Below are 15,194 nucleotides of genomic sequence, written 5' to 3' on the forward strand. Positions count from 1 at the left end.
ACAGAGAGACAAAGGGGAATTCTTCTTCTTTATTCTAATCTTTTTTCATTCTTTCTTCTTCATTATTTTCTTCTTGCATGAAACCAGTAAAATTACCACTTTTAGAGGCTTGCAGCACAGCTGCATACTTTGTTTTGTACGACGAAGAGAGGCAAAGAGGTTAGTAAGAGGAGATTTGTGAAAGGGCATAAAAATCTTGGCCGTCCGTATCACCTCCCCTCGCTAAGATCACTTGCCATTTTATGTACATACTAATGTGTGAGCGATACCTGCTGGATGACAGCTTTCCTTTGCCTTTTTTTTTGGCCAAGAATCATTTTTTTTTTGGTAGGTTACAGCTTTTCTTCTAGAGAGGGATAGTTATACATAACTGATACAAATATATGTTAACAGGTACAAATATAAAGTATATGCCTGACTTAAATATAGTAGTATCTTTAGTTTTGAATTTGAGTTCTGAAGCATCCATAGGAAGTACAAGCAATAAGAAAACAATATAATCAGAAGCATGGTTTGAAATTTCAACCGAAATATCGAAATTTCGGCTGAGATTGCGGATTTCGGTTGGGACCAAAACCGAAATTTTGAAAAAATGTGATTATTTTGACTTTGTTTACAAAATTTCGGTGGAAATTACCAAAATTTCAGTACAACAATGAAATTTGCTTTGATTTTTTACCGAATTTCAGTTTCGGATATGTCCGAAACGAAAACCAAAATTTAAATCCATAATCAGAAGCATAGGTGAGAAATTACCTGCATTCATGTCAAACCATGATGACGATCGTGCTAATCCAGAGAGGTTCGGGGTTGGAGATGAATCGGTGGGATCATCCTGCCGAATACTTATACCACCAAACCTCAACGTCTTTGTAACTACTTGTTCAATACCAATAATAGAGAGTACCCGACTGCCCAGACCAGCAATGCGAGGAGATGGATCTTTGGCTAAAGCGTACATAGCAAACACACATTGAGTATATAATGCATTGTCTAGAGCTCCTGGCCTTGAATAGTTATTAATGACCCCATTACTACAGCTTTCTTTTAATAATATTCCAGAATCTGAATGTTGAGATGAGTCATCCGATAATGGGGAGCCGTGCATGATTCCAGAAGATGCAAGTGGGCTACTGCTTGTGACCCTTCCATCTCGACCTAGGGCTGAGTTGCCACTGCCAAGTCTCAATACAGGGCCAATTTGCGAAGGAATGGCAGATCCAGACTGTATGTATTGGCTTGTGTTAGTATAGCCACTACTTGGACTTCTAATATTAGTCAAAGATGGCAATGAAGCGAGTAGAGAGTTAGACTGCGGCTTCCAACATGCAGCGGCAATTGACTTCAGGTGCTTGTTGTGGCCAAAGGCAAAGCGCGCAAGAGCTGTTAAACAAATACACCCATCGCATTCACAATTCACAATTAGAGCACACAGAAGTAAAGAAAAAACTTCCTACAAACGGCATAAAAAATGAATAAAAAAGATTAATTCAATATTAATTATCTTATCTATAATGGGAAAAATGTTTCTACTCCGACGGGCTAGATAAATTGTCTATTCCGTCGACCAAAAATAGAGTGGGCCCACGTTGTTTGGGTGATGCAAACCATTCATTTGTAAATCCCTAACATAGATAGGGTGTGCCCAAAAATCATCCCCATAGGATCATCCCAACCTTCGAATTGTGAAGGTTAAAATGGACGGGTTTAAACCTCCACAAATCGAAGGGTTAGGATGATCCTATGGAGATGAGTTTTTGGGCACACCCTATCTATGACAGGCCCATAAGATGAATGGGTTTGATCACCCAAACAATGTGGGCCCACCCTATTTCTGGTCGACGGACTAGATAACAAATCTATTCCGACAGAGTAGAAAATGTGAGCCCACCATCTATAATTATGGGGAAATAAAATTGAAATATTCAATTTTCAATGAAAATATTCAATGAATAACAGAAATTTCACAGAAACATGAAGATAAAGAGTCAGAGAGATGAATGAACACAGACATTCACACAAACATGGACATTTCAAATTCTGACGGTTAAGCAGAGTCCAGGAAAATGTTACAGTCCCTGCTCCAGACACTTGTCTATATTATTGAGAACACTTGGAAACAATATAAGTTTAATTGTCTGCCTGGAAATTCGACGAATTCTTTCACATACCTACAGAAACTTCAGACCTAACCAGGGGGCTTCCATCCGAAACAACTTTCAGAAGGCTTCTAACAATATTTAACTCAGCTTTACTCTTTTCATCATCATCACAGTCCTCATCACCACCAAGCCCATCTCTGAACAAGTCAGATCCAACATTTATAAGGGTACCAAGAGCAAAAACAGCAGAAGCCCTGACCTGACACAAACCAACTTTATTGCTATAAAGATATAACCACTAAATTGGGACCATTCAAAAAAAAAAACAAAAAAAACACCACTAAATTGGGGAGCTGTAGAGAACTATTCAATCGAAAAGAACGTGTATACCTCAGGTCCGGGTGGTTCAGAGAGTAGTGGGGCAAATATTGCAGGGGCATCTGCTTGCAACCCTACCATTTGTGCTTCTGGGAAATCCTCCCACAGCTTTCCAAGACAGAGGCAAAGCCACTGAAGGAGTAAAGGCTCTGGTAACTGGTCATGTGGATTTGCAAGTTGGAGATGTCTCAAGCACACGTGCATCAAACCCGCTTGGATACAGGCTTCTTTTCCCTGCTGATGTCCATCCAAAATAACTGCCAAAACAAAAGCCGCCATTGCACGCTGTTCTGGGTAAGCATCCATGCTGTCAAGGAAATTGATGAAATATATGTGGCCCCCATCCTTCACCAGATCAACCTGACAAGACTGATTTTTGGCAACACAGATATTAATACTTTTCGTACCAGAATATTGATGAAGGGAAAAAAAGAAAGACGAACTTGCCAATAAAACTAAAGTACATTCCTTTGTTAGTTATGTGATGAAACCATTTGCTTGATCCACAGAAACTAAGTACGATATAGTACAGATCATAAAATTATAATATAGCAGTACACTACAGACAACAAGAAGCTTATACCCAGGTCTGTGATGGCAAAGCAGAGAATGAGCCAAATATAAGACAGCATCCAAAGCCATGGATTTAAATTTAGGTTCCGGTCATTTCGACCAAAATTGATAAGCCATGGCTTCGGTCCCTACCGAAACCATTTTTTTTTTTTAATTTCGGTCATTTCGGCCAAATTTTTTACAATTTCGGTCAAAATGAACATATTTCAGAAGGAATTTAAAACCATGTCCAAAGCAATGCCAGTGTGAAACGGAATACCTTATCCACGGCAAGGATCTTCGTCCATATGAATACAAGAATTTGTCGCAATTCCAACGCTGTCGTCTGCAGCAATTTCACATATGGAAAGATTCCAACTGACAAGGCCTATCAAACAGCAACACTTACAGGTAAGTTGGACAGAATGATGGAACATTAAAAGAATATTTAACAAATATCAGTACAGTGACAATGCAACAAGTTACCAGATCCACAGCCCAAGGTCCCATATCCAAAAACCTTCCTAGAAGTACTAGAGCTCGAAATCTATTAGATTGACTAAGCAAAACCTGAAATAGTGACATTGTAAAATTTAGGGATAAGGAAATCAAAAGTGAATCATAAATTAAGATAAAAGAAAATCCTGAACAGAATGAATCAGAACTAAATAAAGAACATACCACAAGCAATAAATAAAATTATTTTAGAAAACAAATTACACAACCATTTAAAAAGCAAAAGATAAACACTATTACAAGAGACAATGCTGAAGAGCAGCTTCCTAATTGGGCGACGGAAAATACAGTCATATCCTTTGGGGTTTCTCAAGAAGGCTTCGTAAAAGGCATTTATCTTGGTGATCATAGCCTCAAGGGTCACAAAAATATAGTCAGTTTGATATCAAGAAAGCTCTAAAGTCTAAACCACTTTCTCCCCCAAATGACAAGATACTAAAACATGTTCAAAACCGGTGTCTTCTCATAAAGGGTCTTCCACTATCTCTCAAAGTTTCAACCTATGTATAAAATGCTTCCACGGTTGGCAAAATGTGCAGTTTAGGGCAATTGGTATAGGGCTTGAAACAGGGACGGAAACAGACTGTTGACAAATTCCATAGGTGAGATGGATGGCCCATTAGGAAGGCCAAAGGAGGACAGAGGAAATGAAAGAACCCATTGAACATGGTTTAGACTCTTTCTATGGTTAGATTGGGTCGTTAGGATAGCCAAAAGGAGGGCTGAAGGGGGACCAAGCAATCAAACAAAACCATTGAAGAAGAGTTAGAAGATCTTTGGAAAGACAGGGAGTGCAGAAATGAGGAGGTACACTGGTCGTGTTAGCCTCGATATCAGGAACCGTTTCAACACCCTTGGAAGGGGTACTGAGTACTAGCAATGCCTCTCAAGGTGTTGGGCTGTGACTGTCGCTTCCCCATAGTGATAATCTCAAAATGTCAACAGTTAGATTAGCACGATTATGCGAGTTGGCTTCTGCAATCAGTTTTAGAAACTCAAAAGTTTTTTTTTTGTGCTAAATTAATAGTTTTCAATATGGCACGATCATCCTGCAATTGAAGATGAGCAGACTTGCCTGAGAATGTGTGGCCACATCACATGCAAGGTTTTAAGCTACGGTTTTGGTTTCCGTTGTCATGGAAACGGAAACGTTTTGGTTTCGACTTGAAACTACGATGGAAATCAAGTAAAATGGTGGAAATGTATAGAAACATATGTTAATGATAGAATTTATAGATGAAACTTCAGGGCATACTACAATAAGCACAAATACACTTAGAACCCATCACATAAACAAGATAGCCATCCATAATAGTTTAACAACATCGAACACCTATGGACATGCACTGCCACATGTGTCTGATAATTCGGTGTTTATCACATTTCACATGTAATCCAAATAAATATGTATACATAATAGATACACCACATTCTACATGCAATTCATATAAATATAATGTAGCAAAACATAGTATATTGCTAATGAACTTACGGTTTTGGTTTTGATATGCCTTCAATTTTGGCATCATTTTGGTGGTGATGGAAGTGGAAACATCTTGGTCGTTTCATGTCGGTTTCGGTGGAAATTTAAAACCATGATCACATGAAGGGCTTCCTATGTTCATGGCAATGACCAAGGTTTGTTGTCCACAATCCCTACACCATATGTAGGGAATAGGGATGAAAAGGCAGTGAGAGAGGAAGAGATACATTAAGAGAGAGCATACCAAGGATTGACATTGTAGGGAAAAATGATGACTGGGACGAGAACATGGCCAAGGTAAAAGGGAGGTGACTAGAATTTGCTAAATTGTAGCTTTAGATAATGTCCGTTCGGGAGTTCTTCAATCGCCGGCAGACGAACCCCCCATTGGGCCGGGACTCCCCAACAAATCAGTGTGTTTGTGGTTCCAGCCTTGATTGGGTGGCCCCAACGTTCCTTGACTTGGTAGAAAGCGGATACTCAGCTCAGGAAGCTTTCTATTCATCTGGAGTTTTTAACAGCTGCTGTCGAAGGTCTCTGATCTTGATAAGTCAGGGGGAGAGTGGAGGGAGATTTCCATGGTGTCCTCCTAGATCCTTTCCCTGATCCTTTCCCTGATCGGTAGGAAGTCAGGTGGATCTAGATTTGATAACAAGAAGATTTGACTTTCGAAATGGATATACTCGAGGAAGGTGGACACAACCAAACCAAAGATTAGCTGACTGGAGGTGTTTGAAGTGTAGCTATAGCAATTATGAGACTCGTCGCATCTGCAGAAAATGTTCGGGGCAGAAGTCTACTAAAAAGGTTGAAACTGCTAAGTCTTGGATCCCTAAGGAGATCCATACGGAGTACCACATACCTAGAGTGGATGAAAAACCCCCCGTGTTTACTATCCCAAGCGATCTGATCACCAATAGGAAGAAGACTTTAAAAAATTGTTTGATAGGTTCTTTGAGGAATAAGTCTTTTTTGGAAGAAGTTTGGTCTTGGGTGAAGAGGAAATGGGCTTTGCCGCTTTTAAGCAAACCATTTTGCATTAGTCCCTCTTTGGTTCTCTTTTGCTTTGAGTCTCAAAGTCAGGCCACCTCTATTCTTCGGCGGGGAGGTGATGCTTTGGGTGGATACCTAGTTTCTCTCCATCCGTGGTCACCTGCCTTAAATACTGGTGCAAGAACAGTGACACTTAAGTTCTTTAACATCCTGCTCCATGCATAGTCTTTTTCCACGGTGGAGACTCTGGGTCAACATTTTGGTCAAATTCTGGAAACTATGATGTCGGGTAGTCATGACCACTGCCTGGAATTTGCTTCTGTTAAGGTTCTAACCTCCTTGTGGAATTGTTTGCCTGCTTTTATTAATCTTCTAGTAGATTCTAGGGTTTATCCAGTTGGAGTTAATATGGTGGATGAGTCTTTAATGGCTTTTAATAATCCTTTAGCAGAGTTAGAAATTCTGCTCCTTTGGCCCCTTCTCTAGATGTCTCTGCTAACCCTCCGCCGGTGACTGACTCGCCCGTGGTTGGGCCGCTGGAAATCTCTGGGGGTAAATCTGTCATTCCCAGTTCAAAAGAACCGTTGGATAACTCTGTCCCAGAATTTGAATTATCTTCTACTTTGGGAATGGAGAAGCCGGCAGAAGCCCCAAAAAATTTAGCCTCATCATTGAAGGGGAAAGTGGTCAGCCCTGGGGAAGGACCGTGTCAGAAGACCCCAAAAGTTAAACCAAGTATTTTCACTGGAAAAGCTTCCAAGAAAGATATCTCTAACTGTAGTAATCTTCAGCCCAAGTCAGTGGAAAAGGTGGTTAAGAATAAAAATCGTCTCTTCAAGAGCAATAAGTATAAAGGAAATTTAAAAGCATTGAAGGACCCCAATAGTCACATCAATAGGGTTCGTGTCAATCCACCCAAAAAGGGCTCGTCGTTTCAGACAGGTAAAGTCGACCAGAAGGGGAGAGGCGAGTATCCCGACAATTACCTTTTAGCCACTAAAGGAGGTCTTTCTCTTTTTAAAAGAAACCTCTTGGGTTCTCGAAGAAAAGAAGAACCAAGAAAATCTAAGTTAGCCTCCAAATTTAGTCGCCTCCTCAAAGACTTTGATAAGCCTTTCAAGAATCCTTCAGCCTCTATGTCAACCGAGTCTGGTTCTTCATCCAGGAAAAGGAAGCGGTCACATTTGAGATAGATGATCTGCAGTTTCTTAGGGCTCTACAGTATGATGAAGCAATGGCGGAAGAAGTTTGTCCTACGCCTAAGGAAATCTCCATGGGTATCTGGAAGAGACAGTGGAAACAATTTAAGAAGGATGCTTTGGCGAACAAGGATAGCCTTCTAAAGGTTTCAAGTAAGTCCGACCCAAAAGAGGCCTTCGTCAGAATCTATAAACTTTCTTTCTTTAAGGATGCTCTAGAAGAGGAGCGACGAGCCCATCGTCAGCGTTGGGAAGAGGTTAGAGCGGCAAAGATTGAGCGATTGGAAAAACTGATGGATTACTCAGAGGATGTACCTCAGGAGTCATGGGATTCCTTGGATCGGGAGGTAAGTTTGGAAGTTCAAACTCGGATAGGAGAGGATTTGGAAAGACAAGACGCGGATTTAAGGCTGATAGATTTTCTGGAATCAGAAGAGCAAAGTGTCATTCCCACTGATGAAATGGGTGAATTGTTGGCTATTGGGAATGTTTTCGGAATAGGTTTCGATGATGATTTGGAAGCCACAAAAAATCTATTTCAGTCAATGGCCATTAGGGATTTGAAGGAATTAAGAAAGGTTGGTAATGAGAAGAAAGATGAGGAAAAAGGGGCCGAGGGTAGTAACCCTAATTGAAAGGCCTTTCGGCCCAATTTTATTTTTTTCGCTAGGGGATGAAGGACAAGAGAAGAGGGATAAAGGAAATAGAAGAAGAAGGAATCTGCAATTGATAAGATAGAGAAGTGTTGGAAAAAGGGAGATACAACTCTTTTTATTGATGTAAAGCACTGAGAATGGATTTGCCGTTATCCAGAAATTGTCACTTTCCATAGCCATAGCTTAAGAGATTCGTTCTTTCACTTGGGCTATCCTATCTGGATTCTTTTGGGGTGCTTTATCTTTTGGGTAGTTTCTTTTACCTTGTCGTGGAGCTCCTGGATGCAGTTCTAGTAGGTTCTGATGTTTTCACCAATTTGAAGGTGGTTTTAGGTAGTGTCTGATCATTCGTTTAGATTGAAGTCTCCAGAGGTTTTGTTTAGGAGGTCTATATCTATTTGAGAAAAAAAGGGATATGAGTGATAGTTCTAATCTGGTTATAGAAGTTCTGAAGAATGCATTCAGTAGAAAACAGAAACGGAATGCTTGGGTTCCATTGTAATTTTGGATATTTTGTGTAATTTAAACTGGTCTCGGGTACGCCCGTTCCAATTCACCTTAATATTTTGTACGGCAGGCTGGTACAGCAGGCTGGGACTCCTGGTATCGAATGCTATCTGAATATTAATGAAATATGTCACTTTTCAAAAAAAGGAGAGGAAGAGATACATCATTACTGTTATCCATAGGAATTTTGAATTATATATTTTGTTTTTGTAAAGAAATGGAAACTAATATCCACCCCAATCAGTGGCAGACAAAAATGACAACCGAAAGGAGCTACATGGGTATGTGTGTATACCATGTGTATGTGTGTATACGCGAACAAATACATACATAAATATATAAGGTGCATAGGACCAAATTTATAGTGTGTAAAACTTACAGCCCTATATAAATATATAAATTAAAGAAATATAAGTTCATGAATGAAATATCCTTGAAATATTGAAAACGGGTAAAAATACAGTAAGGCCTACTAGTTCTACGATCCAAAAAATTCCTCTATTGAGCCCTAGTATTCAACAGTCAAATATGTGATTTTTTTGTGGCATTTTGATCATACAAAAGCCCCAATCTATCCTGAGATAAATTTTTGAAAAAAAAAGATGGGTTCAATGGGGAACAAATATAAAGCACACTTCTCACACAAGTAAACTGCAACTTAAGAGGCAGTAAAATCATGCCCTAGAAGTCAAATTCAAACATCTCATAGAAAAAATGATCTGGCATAAATTTAAAAGTAATAAGAGGACGACCACAAAAAAAAAGAACTAAAAGGATGAAAATGGCATCGATATAGAAGCAATCTACAATCTTACCTGAAAAGTTATTGATTTTTTCGATGCTACATGAAAAGCTATGATTTGTGGACACGGACACGAGTGTCTCCGTGTCGGACACGGCAAAACCCCAAACTTTAGAAACAGGGACACGGCTAAAATAGAAAGCATATGTAATCATGATTTGTGGATATAGATTCGTGTGTCCAGTTTCGGCATGGATACGAGTTGTCTAAATGAGGCAAAAACAATATTCAATAAAAAAAACAGAATGTCACACTTGACATGGTACAAAAACATGTCCACACACCCACATTAAGTCTAAAACTTCCAGCAATAGAAGTAAAAGTGTCCAAAGGAGTGTCGACACATGTGGACACGCGTGTCGTGTCGGACACGTGTGTCGGCAATAAATTCGAAGTGTCGGCCAAATCATAGATGAAAAGCTATAGGTACTACGAAGTACCATAGGCACAGAGTCAAGATAACAAGAATCCATAGGATACTGTTACAAATAAGAGTCTCACCTGCAGAACTATGGGCAATTGCTCTGGTGGCTTTTTGTGTTCAGATCCATGGTCAAGCCATACTTCAAACGCTGTTAGCTGTTCCGTGAAAAAAGGGCTTGGCTGAAAATGAAAATCAGAAGATAGGAAATTGAAAAGATGTAAGAGAGGGGAGAGATATGGACATCATTTCTTACTAATTAACCATGAATGTTGAATCATTCCCAATCAAAATATAGAAGTCTTAGTATATAATGTAAGCTAAGTGTATAGAAAACCTGGAACTCAGCATCAGGTTTGACAGTCAATGATTGAATCTGAGAAAGGCAGATTTCTGAAGCCATGTCCCATGCATCCCTATAAAAGAAAATGCTATAAAATGGGATAAAAAAAAGCAGAATTATGACAAATATATTCAGATAAATGAACAGATGGCTACCACATATGATGCTGATGAGTTGAAGGCAACACCGGAAATGAAACTGGTGAACAATTTGCAGCTCGCATAATTCGCTCAGCAAGTAAGAAATTACGGAACAGACTAGCAACCAACAGATCCTGCCTGAACAATCTCTGAAACAAATCTGAAAGACCCATGTCCATGTCAGCGACAAATTGACCAAAATTAGAGAAGGGAAGGGAAATAATATAAATTCCCTACCACTTCCCCCGAATGAAAAAACACAAAGTTTAGCATCTGCCCGCACCACCCTCCATCCTAACCTCGGATAAATAATAATAATTTTCATTATTTTGTTGTCCACAGAGTTAAACAATATTAGTGTTTATATTGTTGGTTTACTGTTTCGTCTTCCCTGGCCGACTTCTTGCCTCTTGCTTTCAAAGCTCTGTTCCATTAAACAGAATGAAACGTTTGAAAATTCTCAAGCAACTGAAATTTAAAATGTTTTTTTAATGGAAAATTTGATTTTGAAGTAAAAACCAAACTTTATGAATCTAGGAGTTGAAGTATGATTAATTGTTTTTGTCTACGAATTCCACCACAATGCAGAAGAAATTGCTAGATTCTGGAAAAAAATTAGAAAAAATGAGTTGCCCAACGGAATTTCAAGAAAATGCACTTGATGGATGTCTCAAGAATTTAGCAGAGGATATCATTCAAATAAAAAAAGAATTTAGCAAAGGTTTTGAATATCATGCTAGTTTCATCAACAATTGACTTCAAAACATCACCAATTATCAAATAATTCTTGGGTTCAATTCTGGGTTCTTCACACCACTTTGCCTTCCATTTCTAGAAACCAAAACTGCATACATCCTACCCACACACCATCTTCTTTAAACCCCCTCAGCAAAATTTCTTCTTAACATTGTCACAATCCTTTCATGTCTAATTTGATTTTGCAGTAGATTGACCAATCTAATTTTCACAGGATCTGATTTTTCTTCCCAATAAAGTAATATAAATATATGCTTACAGTTATGGCCATGGTTTTAAATTTCGACCAAAATCCAAAATTTTGGATTTCGGTAGAGACCGAAACCGCAATCCACAATACACGAAACGTTACATAATTTCGGTCGAAATTTCAGGAGGAATTTAAAACCAAAAATCTCGATTTTGTTACTTATTTAATAATCCCCCGAAATTTTGTATTAATAAAATATTATTTTAAATGATTTTGTCGTATTTCGGCTGAAATTTCGGGTTCCGGTGAGGACTGAAACGCATTCTGAAACCGAAATTTGAAACCATGGTTATGGCTAAACTTTATCTAAACATTCCCTTAACAATCAAGTAAAATTTTCTTTCTATGCAATTCACATGGAAAAACCAGAAACTGATATATTACCTAGGAAGGAGTCGATAAGGGAAAGGAAAGAATTAGTTTAAAAGTTACTATTATCTAACTGAGGTTAGAAAGGAGGGCTAATTTGAGGATAAATGGTTAACTAGGAAGGGTTTGCAATTAGTGGATAGGGGGGATTTATCATTTTCCCAGATAAGAATAGCTGATTCAAAACAACTGCAGACAAGTTGGCTTCGGCCTGTAGATGAACTGGAAGCCATGTCTCATCAGTACGCGTATGAGTGTCAGAATCCGACACGGGTATCGAGTGTCGGATTCGGCAAACCTCAAAAAGAAAGATTCGTTGATTCGCCAAAATATTTTAATTAATTCTGAAATTTTAATTATAATAAATAATATATTAAAAATTTTAGTAAATTGAGTAAATATAATGTTTTATTTTATTCATGGAAAAAAAATAATGTTTTACTTTCATATAAAAGCTTACTATAAAGATGGATAAAACTTATAGCATGCAGTAATTGTAAAGTTGTGATAGCAGTATTCAGACAAAAGAAAACAATTAAAAGAGACCTAGAAGTGTCTCCGTCAATCCTAAAGTATTGGAATCCGAGACGTGTCCGACACGGATTCTTTGTCCATTCAGAAGAATCCTTGTAACATGGACTGGAAGGTGCTATTTCCCAACCATGAGGTCGTGGGTTCAATCCTAGCTTACCTGCCAGAGAAAAACAGTTGTAGACAAGTAATAGGGTTTAAAACAGTTATTTACCATGTGGAAGGACATTCCAGGCAATTGTATCAGTCACTGCAGTGAAAATCCAATTCAGCTCCCCCAGAAGTGTTTTCCGGTCATTTTGGTGCCCAGGAATTTTGTCTACATCAGCAGGATCAAGGGAATCACGAAGTAATGAACGAGTGCAAAACCTGAGAAACATACAGACAATTAATCAAAAGGCCAGCAAGCAGGTATTAAAGACCTTAAGAAAGAAAAGATACAAATATTATAACAGCCAAGGACCATAGATGATCATTACTACCAACCATCTCATCAACTCGAATTATGTCAATAAAATCAGTCTTGAGCAACCGACAAAGTATCCAACAGAGACAAGTAATACACATCAATACTGAAAATTCAAGGAAGTTTTCTCAGAACATACGAATGCAGTGTGCAAAAACATAAACCGGTTGAAGTTGGTAGCTTAAAAGAAACAAGAACGTCGAATAAATAGAGATTTTCATATAGTATTGACACGATCTCACTTGACCATTATCGGTTAGGTGTAAAAATGAAATGACCCAAACACCAGCCCCCAAATCCTCACCTTATTCCATTGAATTGCCTGAGACACGCAAAGGAACAAGCGTTTCTCATGATAATTTGGCGTTGATTATCATGAAAACACTTCCAAAATCAAACCCAATTGGGTCAGTTGCCGTAACATGCCTCCAAAATTGAGTGTGATACACTAAACTAGGGATTTACGGAACAATTTAGGCACTAACTAGTGGGTCGAACCGGAGAAGTAACAACACCAACATAATGTCTAAAAGGATTAAACTGACTTTTATACTAAAAGGGAATAAATGACTGAAATATGTATGATAAATTGTATAAGACTACTTTCTAATTCCCGCAAAAAGTTGATATGTTCCCAAGAATATTCACAACTTTTTCATTGAACATACATGGTGATCTGTAATGAGTCTTTTGTCGAACATACCGGCAATTTAACTGTAACCATGGATTTAAATTTCGGTTTCGGTTTCGGTGCCAAAACCGAATTTTCAGCCGAAAACCGGTTATAAAAAAACTATTATTTTATTATTTAGGAAATTTCGGAAATAATAAAATATTAAAAAAATCCATTTCTAGAAATTTAGGCCGAAAATTCAATTTCGGACAAAATTTGTGAAATCCGGTTTCGGTCCCAAGAATTTCGGATTTCGGCCGAAATTTAAAACCATGACTCACTGTGACTAGAAACATGTAATAGAAAATTCAAAATTCACTCACCAAAAAAAAAGAAAGAAAATTCAAAATTCTGATCTGTCCACCTTTCCCCTGACTAAGTGGAACTGTGGAAGTCAATCACGATAACATGACATTATGGATTCAGTGACAACTTGACAATACTTGGTTGTCACAAAAAAAAAATTAGATCCAATGTAATGTGCATCTTTTGTAAGAAACATCTAAACCATGGTTTTAAATTTCCCTTTCATTTCAAAAATAATAATTATCATTTCAAAAAATTTCCCCAAAATTTCCCTAAAACGTCCAAAATGTTTCCATTTCCATCCCCACCAAAACGAAATCTCAATGAATACCTTCCACGTCATTATTTCCATCGAAATTCCCGAAATTTGACCAAAATGGTTGCAACAACAAAAAACTGGAAAGATGTTATGATATGCATTTCATTTCATTAATATAGAGAATGATGTTTGGTAGGCAACCTCATTGAAATTGAATTGCACAGTAAAGTAATCTTGAATTGCACAGCAAAGTAACTGCAATAGATATCAAATCAGCATGGGACCAATAATACCTCGTAACTGTAACGACCCGATTTCCGTCGAGCCGCTACAAGCAAAAGAAAAACCCGCTGAAAAATACCATAATTTTTTTTTTTTTTATAAACTAAATTATTACATTTTTAAACTTGCCACAACCGCAAATCTTATTCAAATTTGAAACCCAAGTAAAAGTCGTAGTCTGAAATTAAACATAAGTCTTGCAAAATAAAATAAAATTTAAAGACAATGACATAGCACGTCATCGGAACCCAAGAACCAAACTCCACTACGCTCTCCTCTCCCCTTTCTCCTTCTAGGTCTCCTCATCAGCAAAGGCAGCATTCCCAATATTTTCGTTTCCTGTGGTTTAAACAACGTAAGCAAGATTTTCCAGTAACTAAGCTCAAGTACATCAAACAATAATGGTGAGAGGTAATGTAGAAGATCCCATGAAGAATATGCTGTTAAATGAAATATGAAACTATAAAGAAATAATATAAACCATAATGAAATAATTAAAGGAACTCACATCTTTAATGTATAAACTCTATAAATGACAATTCTATAAATGACATGCGACGGCTACACCCCGGGCTCATCTGGCATTTTCCCCTCTTTGTTTTATTCTTTCATTTATTTCCGTCCAGGTACCCTGCCTCACGACTTATCCACTACCCCCGTCTAAAGGTAGTGGCGGTTTTGGACTTTTGATTACGGATGACAGACATCATGTCAAGCCGCCTTAGGGATTATTTTCCCTTCGGTAAGATTATCAACACAAGGCTGCGCACTCTGATCGTGTTGACTTTTGACCATTTTGGTCCAAGGACGACACAACGGCCTCCCTTATATCCCCAACTATATGCCCATGACAAAGCAGAATAAAGCATAAAGTAATCCATTTTTTTGACTTTTGATAAACATCATGCAAAGCTAACTAGAATCAATCCAACATTAACAAGCCCATATTGAGAGATATACAAGAATAGTATACTGTCACTTGCCTTACACTTTTGCCGGATGAGAGAACCCACGAAGTCCTAAATAAGGATAAAGGATCACTCAACCTGAAAGTGAGACCAACACCCGATCACACTTGATTCACACCATATTACTATATCTAGCTTATAGAGGTTTTGGGGTGTTAAATATTCTTTCATTTTGGGGTTTTAAGTCATTGCTGAAATTTCAGATTCAATGAGTTAAATTTCATATTTAATGAGTTCATAAA

The 15,194-nt window shown here is 38.0% G+C and overlaps 1 protein-coding gene across 6 annotated transcripts in view; it reads right to left on the reverse strand.

Annotated features, from left to right (window-relative positions):
* LOC143856551 (regulatory-associated protein of TOR 1-like) overlaps nucleotides 1-15,194 on the reverse strand; it is a 55,339-nt gene that overhangs the window by 23,253 nt on the left and 16,892 nt on the right. For all 6 annotated transcript variants that reach the window (XM_077366830.1, XM_077366812.1, XM_077366821.1 and 3 more), the window contains 9 exons: nucleotides 12,213-12,367; nucleotides 10,108-10,252; nucleotides 9,947-10,025; nucleotides 9,690-9,791; nucleotides 3,519-3,602; nucleotides 3,313-3,420; nucleotides 2,493-2,849; nucleotides 2,172-2,361; nucleotides 757-1,383 (listed from right to left, as the gene is read on the reverse strand). In XM_077366830.1, coding sequence (XP_077222945.1) covers nucleotides 757-1,383; nucleotides 2,172-2,361; nucleotides 2,493-2,849; nucleotides 3,313-3,420; nucleotides 3,519-3,602; nucleotides 9,690-9,791; nucleotides 9,947-10,025; nucleotides 10,108-10,252; nucleotides 12,213-12,367 — 1,847 coding nt within the window. The remainder of the gene's footprint in view (nucleotides 1-756; nucleotides 1,384-2,171; nucleotides 2,362-2,492; nucleotides 2,850-3,312; nucleotides 3,421-3,518; nucleotides 3,603-9,689; nucleotides 9,792-9,946; nucleotides 10,026-10,107; nucleotides 10,253-12,212; nucleotides 12,368-15,194) is intronic.

Source organism: Tasmannia lanceolata, unplaced genomic scaffold (genome assembly GCF_043159265.1).
Source record: "Tasmannia lanceolata isolate RefF3 unplaced genomic scaffold, GAP_Taslan_0.1 ptg000003l, whole genome shotgun sequence".
NCBI classification, from domain to species: Eukaryota; Viridiplantae; Streptophyta; class Magnoliopsida; order Canellales; family Winteraceae; genus Tasmannia; species Tasmannia lanceolata.